This window comes from Psammomys obesus, unplaced genomic scaffold (assembly GCF_907164565.1).
Source record: "Psammomys obesus unplaced genomic scaffold, mPsaObe1.curated_primary_1811, whole genome shotgun sequence".
Taxonomy (NCBI): domain Eukaryota; kingdom Metazoa; phylum Chordata; class Mammalia; order Rodentia; family Muridae; genus Psammomys; species Psammomys obesus.
Window position 1 is genome coordinate 6,503,434 of NW_026588368.1, and position 20,641 is coordinate 6,524,074.

At 40.5% G+C, this 20,641-nt stretch overlaps 1 protein-coding gene across 4 annotated transcripts in view; it reads right to left on the reverse strand.

Moving 5' to 3' along the window:
* Positions 1 to 20,641, reverse strand: part of LOC129674252 (murinoglobulin-1-like) — a 71,744-nt gene that overhangs the window by 32,683 nt on the left and 18,420 nt on the right. For 3 of the 4 annotated variants that reach the window (XM_055604115.1, XM_055604114.1, XM_055604117.1), the window contains exons 9-14: positions 8,792 to 8,909; positions 8,524 to 8,633; positions 7,772 to 7,933; positions 3,882 to 4,106; positions 3,640 to 3,703; positions 1,054 to 1,211 (exon numbers count right to left, since the gene is read on the reverse strand). In XM_055604115.1, the coding sequence (XP_055460090.1) occupies positions 1,054 to 1,211; positions 3,640 to 3,703; positions 3,882 to 4,106; positions 7,772 to 7,933; positions 8,524 to 8,633; positions 8,792 to 8,909 (837 nt within the window). Of the gene's footprint in view, positions 1 to 1,053; positions 1,212 to 3,639; positions 3,704 to 3,881; positions 4,107 to 7,771; positions 7,934 to 8,523; positions 8,634 to 8,791; positions 8,910 to 19,607; positions 19,761 to 20,641 lie in introns of those variants that run through there. The other variant, XM_055604118.1, reaches the window with a different exon arrangement.

Genomic DNA, 20,641 nt, shown 5'->3' on the forward strand with positions numbered 1-20,641 from the left:
GCACATGTATGTGAGTGTGGAATGCACATGTATGTGAGTGTGGAATGCACATGTGTGTGAGTGTGGAATGCACATGTGTGTGAGTGTGGCATGTGTGCACATGTGTGTGAGTGTGGAATGCACATGTATGTGAGTGTGGAATGTGTGCACATGTGTGTGAGTGTGGAATGCCCATGTGTGTGCAGGTGCTTGCACCCATGCACCCAGCAGAGGCCGGTGAGGGTGTGGGTGTCCTGCTCACTCTCCTTATTCTCTTGAGTCTCTCTCTCGTGTTTCCGGAGGTAATCTGGCAGCCACAAATCCCAGCAATTCTCCTGCCTTTGACCTCTACATACTGGCGTTGTAGAAGCCTCCAGTCATTCCTCACTGTCACATGCGTGCTGGTAGCTGAAGTCAGCATAGCAGGTGCCCTCACCCACTGAGCCATCTCTGCAGCCCGGAAGTTGCCCAATTATAATGGCCTTTCCATGATAGGTCTAACACCTGGGGTGGAAAAATCAGTATTCTAATTGGAGGTGTGTCTATATTTCTCTCTCCCTCTAATCTCTCTCCATCTGGCTATCTATCATCTGTCATTCATCTCTCAATACTTCCAGGAGAGTGAAGCAAATAGCTGTGGCCTGGGCTGTATTGAAAGGGGATGGGTTACTGTTCTTGCACTGTGACATTAAGATGGCTCAGTGGGTAAAGGTAGCTGCTGCCAAGCCTGGTGACCTGAGCTCGATCTTCTGGACTCATGTGGAAGGAGCAAACAGACTTCGCAAAATCGCTGTGTGTGTCCATATGCACATGTGCCCATGTAGATAAATACAATACAAAGTTTAAGTCCAACGACTTTGAATTAGTAAGTCATTAAGGATTCAGTTCCCTTTCTTGCTCCCCACTTCCTTAATTCTTTTCTCTTCAACCTCCAACCAGTTTGGGGATTGGTGAATTGAAATCTCATCCTCTGGTGCTGCCTCCATCTTTGTCACTGGGGCACACATCTGAAATCTTGTCCTTAAAACAATTTCCACCTTTTTGAATAGAAATTTCAGAAAGTAAACTCCTCACTTTGTTGAGAAGACACTTTTCAATTTCAAAGTTGGAAGAATCTGCAATCATTTCTCCATCAGGCAAGATGGCATAGATGAGCATTTTAGCCCCAGGCGCCATGCTGAACTCCACGGGGATCTCCAAGGTGAAGTGGCCTTTCACTGGAGCTGGAGTGACTGGGAAGAGATGGTGATGGGTCAGAATCCTGACAGGAAAACCCAAATGATTATACACAGAGATTTGGAGGACTGCCTGCTTGTGGAAGACATTCCTGCTGCTCTGTGGTCAATTGTTGGAATGCTAATATCTCAGGAGGGCACAGGAAGCTCACTTAAGATAGCTTCAAGGAAGATGTTTACTGTAAAGTTATATTGCTTATTTGTAGTTAATCGTATTCTAACCTCTTGTGTCTTTTACACCTCTGCATCCCAAACAGCACCTGTTAGATATTCCTGTTATAAAAAGGGATGAAACAGCCTAGACTGATGTCTCATTTGTTAGTCAGATAAGAGGAGGAATAATAATAGAGATGACAGCCTGGTGCTCAGGGTGCTGATAATTAATGATTATTTAGAGGAGCAAGCCACATTTGACAATAATAAACTTCTTTGCTATTAAACTCTTTTTCTCAATGAAATGTTTGCAGTATTTACATTCCTTGTTGCCGGGAGCCAAAGCTATCTATGGAAGCCAAAGCCAAAGCTATCTAGTGAAGACAAAGGTAGTTACTGAAGCCAAAGCCAAGTAGAGAGCAAAGGTCACTTAGTGGAGACCTAAAGCTATGTAGTGAAAGAGTTACCTAGACCCTAAATCATGGGTGATAGATTGTGAGGATATCCTTTGTTAGAGCATCTGTAAGATACCTTAAGAGAACATCCTTATGTTATCTTGCAGGTACAATATTTAACCCATGAAAGCACTCTTCCTATTTCCTGCAGCAGTAGATTAACCTTCCCCCTTTCCTCCTTCTCCCTGTATAAGTTGGGTAAAAATTTCTAATATACGGAAGCCTTGATCAGACAAACAGACTTGGCTTTCATTTCTTGTGTCTCTTGTCCCCTCTCTCTCCCCCATTCCTTCCACTCTTCACCTTAGGAACCCCGTTGAAGCCCCGAGGGCCAGGGCACCTTGTGAGAAATTTATGCAATTGTTGGAGTCTCTGTTATTGTTTTTGGTCAACATGAGGAGATTCATATACCTTCAGACTTCCTTCAGGGATGCGGTTCCTGGTGGAGATTGTCCATGTTTCAGAGGATGGCCCTATACCACGTGGACATACGAGCAGTGCTAACTGAACTCAATAATTAAAAAAAAAGACATAAAGTAGAGAAAGAGCCTGGTTGAGGTGCTCAGGAAGGTCTGGGAAGGAGATTAGTTGGGAGTAGGTATGATTAAAATACATTGTATACATGTATGTAATTTTCTAAGAATAAATAAAAATAAAGGTACTGGAGAGATAGAAGTTAAGATTATTTGATGCTCATGTAGAGGAACCAAGACTGATTCCCAGCACCCACACCAGGCAGCTGCAGGATATCCAGGGCATCTGATGCCTCTGACCCTGACAGCACCTGTACTGACATGCACATACTGTTATACCCATTTTGTGAGCCCCCAAAAGACCTACAGGCATCGATTGCCTTGCAAAACACACAAGGGACTTTTTATTACAAGCTCGACTGGGTGGCTGCCCTTTACAAAGACATACAGGCAAGCGATCCCCGGCTCCGGGAGATCAAGGCTTTTAAAGAAACAAAAACGCCAGTGGGGTAGTACAAGCCTTGGCATTACAGGATTGGGTAAGAGGAACAAAACACAAGTGGGGTGGTCTCTAGGGAAGCTGACCTTTAAAATGATTGGCCTGTTTTTAGGTGCCAAGACTGTTAATGGTCAGGGCTAGCTACCTGGAAGACATCTGACCTCTAGTTCTTAGGGGTCATGTGACACCAGTCACACCCTGAGGTTTATCTGGGTGGGGACTGCTGCTGGTCCATTATCTGAAAGGAATGTGGTCTTGTAATTCCGCCCTATCCTCTGGGCTAGCCTTCTGCTCTGAAAGGAATGTGGTCTTGTGATTCTGCCCCAGCCCCAGGAATTAACTCTTTATGTTTTTCTTTTAACCTTTCAATATGTACCCACAAGCACCACACATGTGTTTTAAAATAATCAAAAAGAGTCAGTTACTTGAAAATTGGTGCAGCTAGAATGGTTTAAGGACCTAGGTTGGCATTCTCCAGATATTTTTGGACAGATAGTAAAATAACACATTTGGCTTTGTTGTGGATAATCTGTATGTGAATGAATGCATCGGTTCCTCACTTGCGGTGTATCTTGGAGTACTGTGTGTTTTCAGGTGTTACATCTTGAGAATAGATATTTTACCATGTTGAATGACACTCAGTTGGGGAATCTGCGACTTTTTCCTGAAGGTCATGGTATGAGTGATAACCTTCACTAGACGGCAGAACCTTGAGTTCCTACTGTGGAGAGAGTTATGGAGACATACAAGCCCCATGGCAGCCTTAGCTACTCAGTGGTGAGATCCCACTGGTGAGGATGTGGGGAACTCAGTTGGAGACATGGTACTGGATGAGAAACACTTACATTCGCTGGGTTCCATGTGGTGAGTGTGGCTTCCTGTATGGACGATTTTGCCCTGGGCCATGACCTAAAACAAAAAGGATTTTCCAAGCTCACATCTATATTTTACCAGGCTCTCTTGTAACTGATGAATCTACTGTTTGAGACCCAGGCAGAAACACCCAGCCCAGAACCCAGAGTGTCAGGGGGACATGGTCAGGAGATAAGAGGATTCTTTGTATTTCTCAGTTGGAGTGAAAACTCACCAGGTAGTAAAAATTGAGCTCTCTCAGCAACAAGACCGGCCCCTTCAGAATAAAATGTGCCTGAACTGTGTGAATCTGGCTGCAGGGCAAGATGCCAGGCTCTGTCTCAAGGTAGACATAGCTCCTGCTCACAGTATAAACTCTGTAGGCCACATGATTTACTTTTGCGTATCGTTCTGCTGTGCAAGGGAAACGAAAACATGGATTTTCTTCCTTGTGGTAGACCTGGAGAAACAACAAAAACTGTGCTGTAGATTGCCTGGTAGGCAGAGTCTCTCTTCTGAGAATCTGTATGCTTTCAGTGATGGAATATTTTGTACATCTTAGTAAAAATGGAAGGGAGGTTCATGAAATGAATTGTCTCATCTCCCAAATTTTCAAAATTGAGGCAAATATTGTATACCAATGGAGAGAGAAAAGGCAAGTATATTAAATTTTGACACAAAGAAAGCATTTACTGAGCACCTAATACATATGAAAGAATGTTTACAGATAGGAATTTTAGTGCATAATAAATCTGCAAAATAATGGGCTGACTGAAACATTTTCATATATTAATATAATGTACCCTGATCCCATTTATCCACCGTACTACCCAGCCCTATGTTTCCTCCTGACTCTCTAGGCCCTCTCTGCTTTCATGTCTATTCTTTCCACAAATGAGGGACAACATGCAAAGCTTTTTCCTCCCAGTCTTATCATTTCCTTTTAGTTGACAATTTGTAAATCCACCCATTTCTCTATAGACAAGACAAGTCTCTTCTAAATATCTGAGTAAAAGTCCCGTGTGCACATATTTCCGCTCTTCTTTTCCCACTCTTCCACTGCTGCCCCCTGAAGTCGGCTCCACAGCCGGCTGTGTTGAGCACTGCTGAGGTCAGCATGGTGATGTAGACGAGTCTATCATATGTCAGCGTTGATGCCATGGGCACGTACACAGATGTGGTACCCCTGGCCTGTGTACTGGTTTCATTTCAGGGTTTTGTAGAAGTTCTGATAGTCATACTTATTTACCCTCACAGCAGCTGTGCATACATATTTCTGTGTTTCCTTAGCCTTTCCACTGTCTGTTTTCCTGATGATTGTCATTTTGATTGATGAGATGGAATTTCAACACAGTGTTAACCTGCATTTTCTCATTAGCCAATTGTATTGAGCATCTTTACATGTGTTCCTTGACCATTTGTAACTGGTGTCTTGAAAAAGGACTATTTGTTGGATCTACTGAAATGATCAAGTGATTTAACTCTTGATTCTATTTATAAGCTATTTTACATTTTTTTGCTTTCAAATATGAAGCCATCCCTGTGAAATCAATTTGATCATGGTACATGAATTGTTCAATGTGTTGTTGAGTCTGACATGGAAGCAGTTCAGTGAGGACTTTCCTTTCTTGGGTGGGTTACTCTGAAACTTTCTAGATACTTTATCCTCTTCTAGGTTTGGTGTCAGTGTTATTCTAGACTCAGAATGACTTAGGATGCATTCCTTCTTTTGAAGCTTTACATAATAATATTTCTTTTTGAAATTTTGTTCAATTCACAATTGAGTTCTTCCCAGTCTCAGCTCTTTATTTTTGGACCCCTTTAATTATTTCTTCAATTCTATTTTTCATTGCTGATATGTTTGGGTTTTTTTGTTTTTTGTTTTTTTTAACATTCTTTTACTCACTTTTGGTAGAATGTAAATATCCACAAATTCATTTGTTTCTTCTCAATTTTCTAATTTATTGGAATGAAAGTTTTCAAATTTTTTCTCTAAGAATCCCATGGGTTTCATAGTACATGCTGGTTTAGCCACCTCTACTTTGCTAAGTCAGGTTTAACTCTTTTTGGGTTTAGATAAGGGCTAAGCAATTTCACTTATCTTTTAAAAAATAAATTTTTCATTGTACTTTTCTCTGTTCTTTTTGTGTTTATCACTACTTTCAACTATGTTTATTACTTCTTTCTTTTCATTAATTTTATATTTGTCCTGTCCTAGTTATATTAACACTTTGAGGTACAGTATAAAGTATTTATTTGATAGCTATTTGATTATTTAGTGTAGGGATACATACCTTTTAGAATTCCATTCACTAAAGCCTATGCAAATTCTGCTGTGTTTTACTGAATCTAGAAATTAAAAACTTACCTTTCTGATATTGTCAATGTCCCACTGATCACTGTCAAGAGTATTCTGTGGTATAGATATATTCATGTATGCCCTCTAGTTTCTCTTGTTGTTGATTTATAATCATGGTCTCTTGTGGCATGGTAAAATACTATAAATGATTTAAATTCTTTGAAGTGATTAACATTTGCTTTCTGGTCTAAAATGAGACCAGTTTGGAAGAAACTCCCATCAGTTGCTGAGAGAAATGTCCATTTCCTCACTGTTGGACACAGAGTTCTGTAGATGACTGCTAAGGCCATGTGAAAAAAGGTTCAGTTTAATCAGTGATTTCTTTCTTTACTTTTTTTGTATAGATGATACATTATTAATAAACATTGCATACTAAAGTTACTAGTTCATACAGTAATTTATATTTGTATCTATTTGTCCCTTTATGTCTAGTTGTATTTGTTTCTATGAATTTTTTGAACCAAATTTAGGAGATATATATTTACATGTACATCATATTGATGAATTTTTCACTTTTTAAAATACGACTTTATCTTATTTTGGCTTGAAATCTACTTGTTAGATATGGATGTGTTTATTAATCCTTGTTTAAAGTTTCATTTGCTTGGAATATAATGTCTCCTCCCAATGAATTCAATCTCAGTGTTATCTTTTTCATGAAGTTAGTTTCTTGTAGAGAGCATACAGTTGGATATAGTTTTTAAATCTATTCTGTGTTTTATATGTGTGTTGAGGTAGAGGGTTGGAGGTAGTAAAGTTTGACATCTTAAATGACTTGGAGCCTCTGAGCATGGAGACTGCTCACAAACCAAAGCCATCTGACCAAGGTGAGGCTGGCTGACTTCCTAGGTAGCTTCATACTGGTCTTTCCCACCTATATGCAAATCCACACACCAAGTTTCAATCCTTATCACCAGGTTCATCTACTGTTTGCAAAAGCACGTGCTCTGAACTTCTTTCTATCAGATAGATTATAATTTTCACCATTAAAATTGTAGCACAAATGGGTATAATATACCATTGGAATTCTTGTACCCACAGCGGTTCTCTGAGAGGGGCCTGCTGAGCCAGCTAAGGAAAAAGACTGAAGGGCCTCAGAGACCTCTGATATTAAGTCATGCAGTTTGGTTTTCTTTAAATGGCTCCCACTTTGACATATCTGACTAAGCTGTGATACACAGAGGGAATCATTCATTTTCTAGTCCCAGTTGACGTCAGATTGCAATCTCCTATGTTTTTGTATTTCCACATTACATTTCTTGTACTTGCTAAATCTTTCTCTGTGTCTCTGCTGTGAATGTCTGTCTGTCTGGCTCTCTCTCTTTCTGTAGGTATGTGTGTGTGTGTGAATGTGTGTGCCCAAAGCAGGAACTAGTGTAATGTCAATCATATTCAGTTACAAAATAAATAAATGTCTCCTGTTTTAGGAAATGGGCACAACATATTTGGGTAATGAATATGAGGACATACAGCACCTATGTTTACTTGAATAGGAAAACAGACTTTTAATAATTTTGGCCTGAAGGTCCTGACCTGTGATATATAAAAACGAAATAAAGTTAAAAAAAAAAACTTTGGAAAATATTGTGTTAAGAAGAATGTGTTCACAACGTGTGCTCATACTTTCATTAATGATCAGAAACCTTTTCTGTTTTGCCCTAAAATAAGCAAGTTTGCCTTGGATTTTTTTCATTAAGCAACACATTATTAAGTCCAAGCTGTTACACAGCCTCACCTTGTGTCTTATGCCCTCATCTTTGACTTACTTTGATAATAAGGTAAGAATCCTCAATGCCGGTGGTATTGATGGAGAATTCTGCCAGGCCATGCTGATCAGTGACAGTAGCGCTGGGGAGGTCATCTTCATGTAGTTTGACGAAGACTTGCTCATTTGGGAGAGGAATGTCATTGACATCCACTAGGCGAACCTAAATTGAACAAGGAAGAAAGTATAGTCCAGGAATGGTAATACTATACAGAATATAAGAGAAAAACCTGTTTCAGTATTCTGTAAATATCCGAAAAGATGCACCAACTGATTCAGCATGCAAGACATTGATTTACACAAATCTAACACTTTGAGATCTACACCAGTAGAGCTAGCTGTGCTGTGAAAGCACAAAGGCCGAAGGTATCATATTCTGAACTCCATAATAAATGCTTTGTAGGTGCTTTGTACCAATGGAGACAATGGATTTATAATAATATCTAGCACATGCTGCCTCATCGTTAAAACACAGTGACATCTTGTGGGTTACAGTTGTCAAGTACAGTAATTATAAATAAAATTATGCTACCTTTGTTTTAGATTTTGGGCTTTTTTATAGCCTTTCTAAGTCTTCAGTTCAGTTCTGGGAATTGAAGTCATACACTTAAGTATGTGAAGTACAAGCTCTCCCACTAAGTTGCACTTCTTGCCTTGCAACCAGTGATGTCAGACAGTTTAACATTGACCAGAATGCCCTAGGTTGAGGAACCACCATACAACGCAAGCATCTGTGAACCAAAAGCACTTTACTTTCATAAGGAATGGAATCCCAGGTCTAAAGTGTGAGTCTGCTTTCACAAATACTAGTCTGGTTGTGGTTCTTTTCATTTCAGTTGTTGCAGATCCAATGAACTCGAGTCCTGAAAAAGAAATTAGTAACAATATTGGAAGCTCAATCCAGTTAGGCAATTGCTTGCTTTCTACATCCTTTTTCTACATCCTTTAAACTATCATCTTGATGTGAACAGGCATCAGTTTTCACAGCTTTACTTTCTGTATTCTCAGGTTTCTCACATACCTGTCCCTTCTTCTATAACTTTTACATTCACAAGAAGATTGTGGACTCCATAGTATCTTTCCATTAACTGGAACATAGTGGTGCTTTCTTCTTGTGTGATGCAGCCTTTGTTGTCTAGCTGATATGCAAGATAAAAACAAGGTAATGAGGCAAGTCACACTGAAGGTCAACTCAAACCCACATGTGAGGATTTCTTTCAGGAAAATGAGTCCTCACTGCTGTACAGCATGGTGTTTTGGTTATTAGCATAGGACTCAGCTTAAATCATTAGTATTTTTAGTTAGTATTATTGTATTAGTATCTTTATACTATTAAGATAAATAGTAATGGAACATCCAATAAAATCATAGGAATAAGCAAATAATTATCAAAATTAACTCTAAATATACATGATTTTAACTCTTTAATTAAAAGACACAGGCTAGCTAATTAGACTAAAAAACAATGCACATACACATACACACCAAAAATGAAAGGATAGAATTGGATAGATCAAAGAAATTCAAAGTGAGAAGAGGTAGGAGCATCAATACTCATACTTGATAAAATAGACGAGTCCAAAATTAGATACAAGAAATGAAAAAGTCACTGCCTATTTGTGAAAGGAATAAACCAAAAAGAGAATACTGAGTAAACATGCTAATGCACCCAATTTCATAAAAGAAGCACCACTAAGCAAAGGAAAAATAGGTCCAGATGCAATAATAATGAGTGACTTTAGTACTACAAACTCATTTCTTGATTATATGGGCAAAAATAATAACTTTCAGTGTTTTATAGAAATTTCGGGGGGGGGGGGCAAGATGGCGGCGCCGGGAGAACACCGTGTCTGAGAAGCAGGACAACACTCTCCGTGCAGTGACCAGGAGACTGAACTCTGGGCCCTAAAACTACAGCGATCCTGTTTCCCAGGTGAGGGGAGGCTCCTACGGCGTGGGAATTGGTCGGGTCCACTCTCAGGCCTCACAGCCAGAACCCAGAAGAGAACCCGGCTAACGCGGGCTTTGGGTCTCCGGGCTGGAGCCGCAAGCATATGTGTCCCGATCACTTTCCCAGGCTGATCGGTGGGCACAAGGGTGCCAGAGACTGAGAGTCCCAGTTGCAAGAAAACCCCACGGGGAAGGAAAGTTGCGAGACTGGTCACGGGTCACCCAGTCTTTCCCTGGAAGGTCTCGCTGACCGCGGGTACGCACCACCATCACAACTGAGCTCCCGCCGCGCGCAGAGAGCACCAGCGCGCCCAGCTCAAAATCCCTACTCCCTCTTGGGAGGAGGCAGGAGGCGGCCAGCAGAATCTGCCACAGACCACATTGTCTGTACCCCAACCCGAGATCGGGGCTGAGAAAACCCAATCCTTTTGGGCACTCCCCCAAACGCCACCATAACCCTGACATGGCGGAGCAGAAGGATAAAGAGGCGCACAGTGGCTTCACAGTGCCGGAACTCCAGTGCTGCCGGCTGCTCCTAGCAAACAAACTTCAGCTCGGGATCTGGGACTGTGGTCATTCAACACATCCTGAGACGCTCCTGGGTCCAGCGCAATAAGGTCTAGCACCAAGTCCTAGCACCGGCGGCCCCCCCCCCCGACCCCTGGCAGAGAAACCCCAGATCAGGATCGGACTGAGAAGTCCCAACCCCTTCTGGCACTCCCCTGAGAGCACCGCCATAAGCTTGCCCTAGCAGAGGGGAAGGTCAGAGGGGAAGGACAGAGAGGCAGCCTGCCACAGGACACAGCACCCCCTCTCCAGCTCACCCAGCGGCCCCTGGCAGAGAAACCCAAGCTCTGGATCTGAGGACACTCAACCCTACCTGGTACTCTCTCGGGATCAGCAAACATAGGTTCTACAGCCAGGCTGCTTCAGGCAGAGAGATCTGGGCCCGGGATCTGGGATTGAGAACCTAACTCTTTCCCGCGCTACCCTGGGAACAGTCAACATAACCCTTCCTGGCAGAGGGAAAGGACAGAGAGGCAGCACACAGGAAAGGTGGACACTGAGTCCTGCAGCCACAGTGTCACAGAGCTGACTGTTAGCCTACCTGCACATTTACTGCAGCAGGACCAAATCAGAGAGTAGAGAGCAAGGGGAACCCCTGTGCATTCCAACTGGTCCTGCAAGAGAGTGAGTGAGCCTTCTAGGGAGAGTTTGCCCCAGACCCAGGGCCTCTCCACAGAAGCAACCAGATGAGATCCCTGCCACCCACACCCCTAGTGTGGGCATCATAGGGATTCTTGGGATAGCGACCCCAATGTTGAAGCTTCTGCCTTGTGGGTCCACCAGTGTAATCCAGGCAAACAATCCCTGGATTTCAGACAGAACTGCATAATAGTGGCCTGCAGGCCACTGCAATAGTCAAAGAATCCACGAATGCACACTGCGCTCGCTAAAAGTGCATGCAAATAGCGCCAGCGTCACATTCCTTACTTAGGCAAAACTGAAACCACAACACACACTCCCAAACCAGTAAACATCTCTCATCTTCCTGAAAAAACAGTCCAGAAAACAGAAAGAGACGATCATAGCCCGAACTACAAACTCGAGGAACAAACAGTGAGGGTTATAAATAACCAGATGGCTAGAGGCAGACATAAGAACACATCCAACAAAAATCAGGACATAATGACCTCACCAGCAACCCCACAAACCAATGGACACGTCAATTCACTAGATATACAAGAAAACGACCTCAAAACTATGTCTCTCCAGCTATTTGAGGCCCATAAAGATGAAATGAACAAAGCCCTCAGAGAAATAGCCAAAGAAATTGAGACAAACCAAGAGGAAACAAATAGAGCTCTCCGAGAAATGACCACAAAAATTGAAGCAAACAAAAAAGAAATAAAACTCTCAAAGAAATGTCCACACAAATGAAGGCAAATAAAGAAGAAATAAACAAAGCTCTCATAGAAATACAGGCAATTATAGCCAAAGAAGTAGAGGCACAATTAGTGATACATAGAGAGGAAACGGACAAAAAAAATAGACGCTGTAATTGAAAAGCAGGACTCCACATTCAAACAGATGAAGGAAATGGTGCAAGACATGATAACAGAATTAGAATCAATAAAGAAAACACAAATAGAGAAAAACCAGGAGCTGGAGAACATAGAGAAAAGATCGGGAACTACAAAGGTAAGCATCATCAACAAAATACAAGAGATGGAAGAAAGAATCTCAGGAGCCGAAGATACACTTGCAGAAATTGACACGTCTCTCAAAGAAAAAATAAAATCAGAAAAGTTCCAAACACAAAACATCCAAGAAATCAAGGACACCATGAAAAGACAAAACCTAAGAATAATAGGAGTAGAAGAAAAAGAAGACATCAGGCTCAAAGGTCCGGAAAATATTTTCAAGAAAATTATAGAAGAAAACTTTCCCAATTTAAAGAAGGAGATGGCCATAAACATACAAGAGGCCTACAGAACACCAAGTAGACTAGACCAGAAAAGAAATTCTTCACGTCACATCATAGTCAAAACACTGAACCTACAGAACAAAGAAAAAATTCTAAAAGCAGCAAGGGAAAAAGGCCAAGTAACATATGAAAGTAAACCTATCAGAATCACACCAGATTTCTCAACAGAAACTCTGAAAGCCAGAAGGGCCTGGACAGAAATCATACAGTCCTTAAGGGACCACAGATTCCAACCCAGACTACTATACCCAGCAAAACTTTCAATCAACAGACGGATAATTCAAAATATTCCATGACAAAACCAAATTTAAACAATATCTACATAGTAACCCAGCTCTACAGAAGTTACTAGAAGGGAAACTCCAAACCAAAGAAAACAACTACGTCTAAGGAAACAGAGCAAATAGATAACTACACAACAACAACAACAACAACAAAACAGAAGAGTACAAGCAATGAAACTAAGTGACACCACCAACCCCACATCAAAAGTAAGTAACAATTGTTGTTGGTCACTAGTATCTATCAACATCAATGGACTCAACTCTCCAATAAAAAGACACAGACTAACAGAATGGTTGCAGAAACAGGATCCAACATTCTGTTGCATCCAAGAAACACACCTATACAACAAAGATAAACACTACTTCAGAGTAAAGGGCTTGAAAAATGTTTTTCAAGCAAATGGTTCCAGAAAACAAGCTGGAGTAGCCATCCTGATATCTAATAAAATAGACTTTCAACCCAAGTTAATCAAAAAAGATAAGGAGGGCCACTATATTTTCATCAAAAGAAAAATCCACCAAGAGGACATCACAAATTTGAATATCTAATACAAGAGCACCTACATTCGTAAATGAAACAATATTAAAGCTTAAAGCACACATTGATCCTAATACCTTAATAGTGGGAGACTTCAACACTCCACTCTCACTAAGGGACAGATAAACTACACAGAAAACAAATAGGGAAATAAAAACACTTACAGAGTCCCTAAGTCAAATGGACCTAATAGATGTCTACAGATCTTTCCATCCAAACTCAAAAGAGTATACCTTTTTTTCAGCACCGCATGGAACCTTCTCCAAAATAGACCATATAGTTGGTCATAAAGCAAGCCTGAACAGATACAAAAAGATTAAAATAATCCCTTGTATTCTATAGGACCACCATGGACTAAAGCTGGACCTCAACAACAACAGAAATAAAAAAAAAAAAAGCCGACACACACATAGAAACTGAACAACTTGTTAATCAATGACAGCTGGGTTAAGGAAGAAATAAAGAAAGAAATTAAAGACTTCCTAGATTTCAATGAAAATGAAGGCACAACATACCCAAATTTATGGGACACATTGAAAGCAGTGCTCAGAGGAAAATTTATAGCACTAAGTGCCTGCAAGAAGAAATTCGCAACATCACATACAAACAACTTAATAGCCCAACTGAAAACCCTAGAAAAAAAAGAAGCAGATACACCCAAGAGGAGCAGACAGCTGGAAATAATCAAACTCAGGGCTGAAATCAATCAGTTATAAACAAATAAAACTTTTCAAAGAATGAATGAAACAAAAAGCTGGTTCTTTGAGAAAATCAACAAGACAGACAAACCCTTAGCCAAACTAATTAAAAAGCAGAGAGAATCTATCCAAATCAGCAAAATCAGAAATGAAAAGTGATATAACTACAGACACTGATGAAATTCAAACAATCATTAGGTCATACTACAAAAACCTATATGCCACAAAGTTGGAAAATCTAAATGAAATGGACAATTTTCTTGATAGATTCCATCTTCCAACATTAAGTCAAGATCAGGTAGAAAGACTGAATAGCCCTATATCCCCAAGGAAATTGAAGCAGTCATTCACAGTGTCCCCTCCAAAAAAAGCCCTGGGCCAGATGGTTTCAGCATGGAATTCTACCAGACCTTCAAAGAAGTGCTAACACCAATTCTCCTCAAACTATTCCACAAAATAGAAACAGAAGGTACATTACCAAACTCATTCTATGAAGCAACAGTCACCCTTATACCTAAAACACACAAAGACCCAACAAAAAAGAAAACTTCAGACCTATCTCTCTTATGAACATTGATGCAAAAATACTCAATAAAATACTGGCAAACTGAATCCGAGAACACATGAAAGATGTCATTCACCATGACCAAGTAGGCTTCATCCCAAGCATGCAAGTGTGGTTCAACATACGGAAATCCATCAATGTAATCCACCACATAAACAAACTGAAGGAGAAAAACCACATGATCATCTCCTTAGATGCCTAAAAAGCATTTGACAAAGTCCAACACCCATTCATGTTTAAAGTCTTGGAGAGATCATGGATACAAGGCACATATCTAAACATAGTAAAGGCAATATACAGCAAGCCTATAGCCAACAGCAAACTCAATGGAGAGAAACTTAAATCAATCCCACTGAAATCAGGGACAAGACAAGGCTGCCCACTCTCTCCATACCTCTTCAACATAGTACTTGAAGACCTAGCCAGAGCAATAAGACAACTAAAGGAGATCAAGGGGATACAAATCAGAAAGGAAAAGGTCAAAGTGTCACTATTTGCAGATGATATGAGAGTATATATGAGCGACCTCAAAAATTCAACCAGAGAACTCCTCAAGCTGATAAACACCTTCAGCAATGTGGCAGGATACAAAATCAACTCAAAAAAATCAGAAGCCCTCCTGTATACCAAAGACAAAAGGGCCGAGAAAGAAATTACGGAAACAACACTTTTCACAATAGCCACTAATAACATAAAGTACCTTAGGGTGACACTAACCAAGCAAGTAAAAGATCTGTTTGAGAAAAACTTCAAGTCTCTGAAGAAAGAAATTGAAGAAGATATCAGAAGATGGAAAGATCTCCCCTGCTCATGGATTGGTAGGATTAACATTGTGAAAATGGCCATCCTGCCAAAAGCAATCTACAGATTCAATGCAATTCCCATCAAAGTACCAAATCAATTCTTTACAGACCTTGAAAAAAAGATTCTCAGCTTCATATGGAGAAACAAAAACACAGAATTTCCAAAACAATCCTGTTTAACAACAGATCATCTGGAGGTATCTCCATCCCTGATCTCAAGCTGTACTACAGAGCAATAGTAATACAAACTGCATGGTATTGGCATAAAAACAGAAAGGAGGATCAATGGAACCTCATAGAAGACCCAGAAATAAACCCACACACCTGTGAATACTCGATTTTTGACAAAGAAGCCAAGACCATTCAATGGAAAAAAGACAGCATCTTCAACAAATGGTGCTGGTCCAACTGGATGTCTACATGCAGAAAAATGAAAATAGATCCATATTTTATCACCCTGCAAAAACTAAAGTCCAAGTGGATCAAAGACCTCAACATAAAACCAGATACTCTAAATCTGTTAGAAGAAAAAGTGGGGAACAGCCTAGAACTCATTGGCACAGGAGACAACTTCCTGAACAGAACACCAACAGCACAGGCTCTAAGAGCAACAATCAATAAATGGGACCTCATGAAACTAAAAAACTTCTGTAAAACAAAGGACACTGTCATCAAAACAAAACGACTGCCTACAGATTGGGAAAGAATCTTCACTAACCCTTTATCTGACAGAGGACTCATATCCAGTATATACAAAGAACTAAAGAAGCTGAAAAGCAGCAAACCAAGTAATCCACTTAAAAAATGGGGAACAGAGCTAAACAGAGAATTCTTGACAGAGGAATATCGAATGGCAGAGAAACAAAGAAATGCTCAACCTCATTAGCCATCAGGAAAATGCAAATCAAAACGACCCTGAGATTTCACCTCACACCCATTAAAATGTCCAAGATGAAAAACTCAAGTGACAACACATGCTGGAGAGGTTGTGGAGAAAGGAGAACCCTCCTCCACTGCTGGTGGGAATGTGAACTGGTACAACCACTCTGGAAATCTATCTGGTGCTTTCTCAGACAATTAGGAATAGTGTTTCCTCAAGACCCAGCTATACCACTGCTAGGTATATACCCAAACTTTGCTCAAGTACACAAAAGGGATACTTGCTCAACCATGTTTATAGCAGCTTTGTTTGTAATAGCCAGAGCCTGGAAACAATCTAGATGTCCATCAACCAAGGAATGGGTACATAAATTGTGGTATTTTTACACAATGGAATACTACTCAGCAATCAAAAAGGAGGAAATCATGAAATTTGCAGGCAAATGGTGGGATCTAGAAAAGATCATTCTGAGTGAAATATCCCAGAAGGAGAAAGACAAACACGGTATATACTCACTTATATAGACCTATAAGATATGATAAACATAATGAAATCTATATACCTAAAAAAGATAATCAAGAGAGTAGACATGGGGTAAGATGATCAATCCTCATTTAGAAAGACAGATGGGATGTGCATTGAACGTATGACAGGAGTCTACTGAGCGCATCTGAAAGACTAACTAGTAGTGTTTTCAAAGCAGATACAAAGACTCATGACCAAACCTTCGGCAGAGTACAGGGAATCATATGAAAGAAGGGGAGTTAGTATGATGGGGAAAGGATAGGAGCTCCACAAGGACCAAATATATCTGGGCACAGGGTCTTTTCTGAAACTGACATTCAACCAAGGACCGTATATGGATATAACCTAGAACCTCTGCTCAGATGTAGCCTGTGGTAGCTCAGTAACCAATTGGTTTTCCATAGTGAGGGGAACAAGGACTATTTCTAACAGGAACTCAATGACTGGCTCTTTGACCTCCCCACCCGCCAAGGGAGGAGCAGTCCTGTTAGGCCACAGAGGAGGGCTTTGCAGCCAGTCCTGAAGATACTTGATAAAACAGGATCGGATGAATGGGGAGGAGGTCCCCCCATCAGTGGACTTGGAAAGTGGCACGGTGGAGATGAGGGAGGGAGGGTGGGATTGGGAGGGAATGAGGGAGCGGAATATGGCTGGGATACAGAGTTAATAAAATGTAACTGATAAGAAAAAAATAAAATAAAAAAAAAGAAATTTCGTTTAATTACACATTCCACAGAAGCGGTGCAAGCTGAGTGCCCGTGCCCAGGTTAGTTGGGTGAAACATAGATTCTGGTCCCTCCCAGCATGCCCAAGGCAGGGGCAATTCCTGCCTGGCAAGCATCTATTGGTCAAAAATGCTACATTTTGAATTGATTGGCTATAGGAAGGTCCCCAGACCATAATGACCTGGTGTCCTTCCCTAGGGGTATGGGCCAGTTTTCTAGCAACTGTTATCTCTAGTGAGTGGGGAAAGAATGAAGTAAGGTGGTCCTTCCCCTCAGGGCATTACTGGACTTCTCCACCCACCTAGTTCAGGCCTTAATTAATAATACCTGCTAATTTTTAATCTTTTGGTCTCTTATTTCCCCTTTCCCATGATCATTTGAAGACCCAATCTTGGGTCTTCCAGATATGACCCCTTGTATCCTATAGATTTACCTTTTTGTAATGGGATCTGAGTACCATTAGCTATATTGCTCTCAAGCATTTCTTTATGAAAGCCATTAAGCAATTGAAAATACAAGGCCCAAAGATAAAAATCAAAATGAGTACGGGGTCCCTTTAGGGTGGCTATAGGGGTAGTAAGCCAAAAATAACTATTATTCTTTTTCTCTAGTCTCTCTCTAGGCTTTTAGCCCAGTTGCTGCAATATTAGTTTCCATTTCAGCTAAGCAGATGCCCAAGATAATAGCCAATCCCAGGGAGCCAGCCCCTTTTGACTTAGCATTTCAGCCTGCTAGGTGGGATTTGGGCGAAGATCCATCTTCTGGAGCTTCTTTAGTTCTGACCATTGGACCGTTGGCATCAGGGGCTAGGGAGGCTGAAATGCCAGTCAAAGGCTGGGCAATGGGGCAGTCCCAAGCATCTGGTTAGTTGATCCACCCAAAGAGGCAGGGAGCAATCATGTCAGTTTCCAGGAAGTCCAGATTTCAGCTTGCCATCCATAGCTGATCCCAGAACTCAGTCAATCAGGTGAAAATCTGCTGAGACAAATTTAGACTGGAGACAGAAGTTAAAATTTGTCTATTAAATGGAAAAGACCAGGGAAAATCTCATCTGTGATCCTTTTGAGCTATGCCAGATCCAGGTCACATCCTGAAACTCATATGAATTTTTTTTTTTTTTTTTGGTACACAAAAGGAAATATATATTTTCAGGAAATCTAATATAACATTCTGAGAGTAACAGGTAAAACTGCATCCCAGTGAATGAGTATCAGTTAGCTGTTTGTTTTATAACCTTTATAAACAACTTGTGTGTCCACGGTCTGGAACTCTTTAACACTTCTTCTGTGGGCATAGCTGTTGGTAAACAGCCACGAATGGAGCTTGGCCATTTTTCATATACTCAGAGTCTACTTTTAGCCCTCATCTCCATGTTTACATTGGAAAGTTAGGCAGAAATACATTATTGGCTTTATTGCTAACCCCTGCATGCTTGGATTTTTCTTTACAAAGTAACTAGAAGGAATAGGTTTACAATATTGGTGTGTCAAAGTCTACCCCAGAAATGGCAGATATTAAGAATACCATACTAAAAGCTATGACTTTGGGGTCAGATATGCACATTAAACAGATGTTTTTAATGTGACGAGAAGCACCTTTAAGTCTATCTCCAGAAGACAACCAAAGGAAATTAAAAATCTCAACCTGGTGACTGAATAATAAGCAGTCAGTGCTCCATCAACTTATCAGAACTCTATTGGTCAATGCCAAAACTCTGAACTTCTGAAATCTTTTAACATAAGCACAACAGTAGCAAAGAGGGGAAATCTAAAATATCTCCCATTTTTAATATGGTTTAAATTATTTATATATCTTTATGACTCATAATTATAAACCTTAAAACACCTACTTAGACTCTCCAATCTTTCTTGCATTTATCAACCCTGACACATTTTCCCAGACCAAATAACAACACTCTCTAGATTTTTACAACCTAAACTCCTATATCCTCAGACCCTACATTAGCTCCATATTTTTTATCCATTTATATATTTTAAGACACAGGCAACTAACATGAATCCTGTGAGCAAAGCAAACTTGTTTTTTTTTCTAAATAAGAGATCTAGTACCATGTAGTTCTAGCTAGCTAATGAACTGATCAATGAGCTAACAGTGGATCTAATTGTCTGCTCTTTAGCTGTAAAGCTACCATAAGCTTAGCCTCGCCATCAAAGTGATCAGTGACCTGAGAAGGATAAATTATAAGCTAAATAAATATACCAATCCATGTGCCAATCAAAATGACAGAGATGACTAGTTAGTCCATCACCTAGGCAGTGTCCCTGGCTCCTGTGGTCTGACTTTCTGAGCAGAGGCAGTCCAGCCAGGCACAGATGAGAGACTGCTTCTGTGGAAAGAGGAAATTGAGAGATTGACCTCACCTTGCCTCTCACAAAGTGAGACAATGGCTCTCCAGATGTCCAGGACTTTGTCCACAATTTAGGCTGGGCCCTAGCAGTGGGCCAGTTGAGGCAGTATTGCCCAGTGGTTAGCATACCACAATACAGAGTCACAGTCATCTATTGTGCCCAAATCTCGGAGACCTTGGGAGCTACTGCCAGGATTTCAGGACTTTCTGTCACAATAAGCTTACACATGTTAAAATGCCATATTCATCAGATCTCTGACAAGCTTGAGGATCAGCATTTCTAAGTTACTCTTTGTCTTTATCATCTGCTCTAAACTGTGTCCTATAAAACAGAATGCTCTACTCTCTAATTCTGGCATATTTCTCAGATGCATGTTCTAGAACTATATATTTTAAGACAAATAGGCAGACTTCATAGTTACCCGTCCTAGGCTTAACCTTAAAAAAACCTAAACAAAGACACTAGGTAAGGCTCAACTGTAGTATTTAGCATGACTTTAAATCTGCTCTTTCTGAGCTAAAATTAAAGCAAACCTTTTAATCAGATACAGTTTATAGAGAGGCTACCAAATCTTGCTGATCCTACCACTTTGCATTAAAATTGAACAGTAAAAAGCTTTGCACTTAGCACTGATCAGAGGACTGAACATGACTGAGAGACCTAAACAAAGATGATCGCAACTTCATGGCTCCACCCTCTTTGTCTCCGGACCAGCATGGTGGCTGGCCATGTGTAACTGAACTCAGCTGGAAGCCCTAAACAAATATGGCAGCAAAACTACAGCTCCACCCTCTATCCATGAACCATCATGGCAGCTAGCCATGTGTTAGCACAGGCTGTGACTGACAATACCAAACATAGCCAGTATGTGTTGCTGATGGTGTTGTTACCTTCCATAACCAAAAGTCCTAACATTCTGATCAAATAAATTTTAGAACCAACTGCATAACATAACAGTATAGAACAATTTTAAACTGTATGAATTATTCTAGCCATACCAAACCTATCAGCCAGAATTTTTTTCCCCTAAAAGAACATAAAAAGCA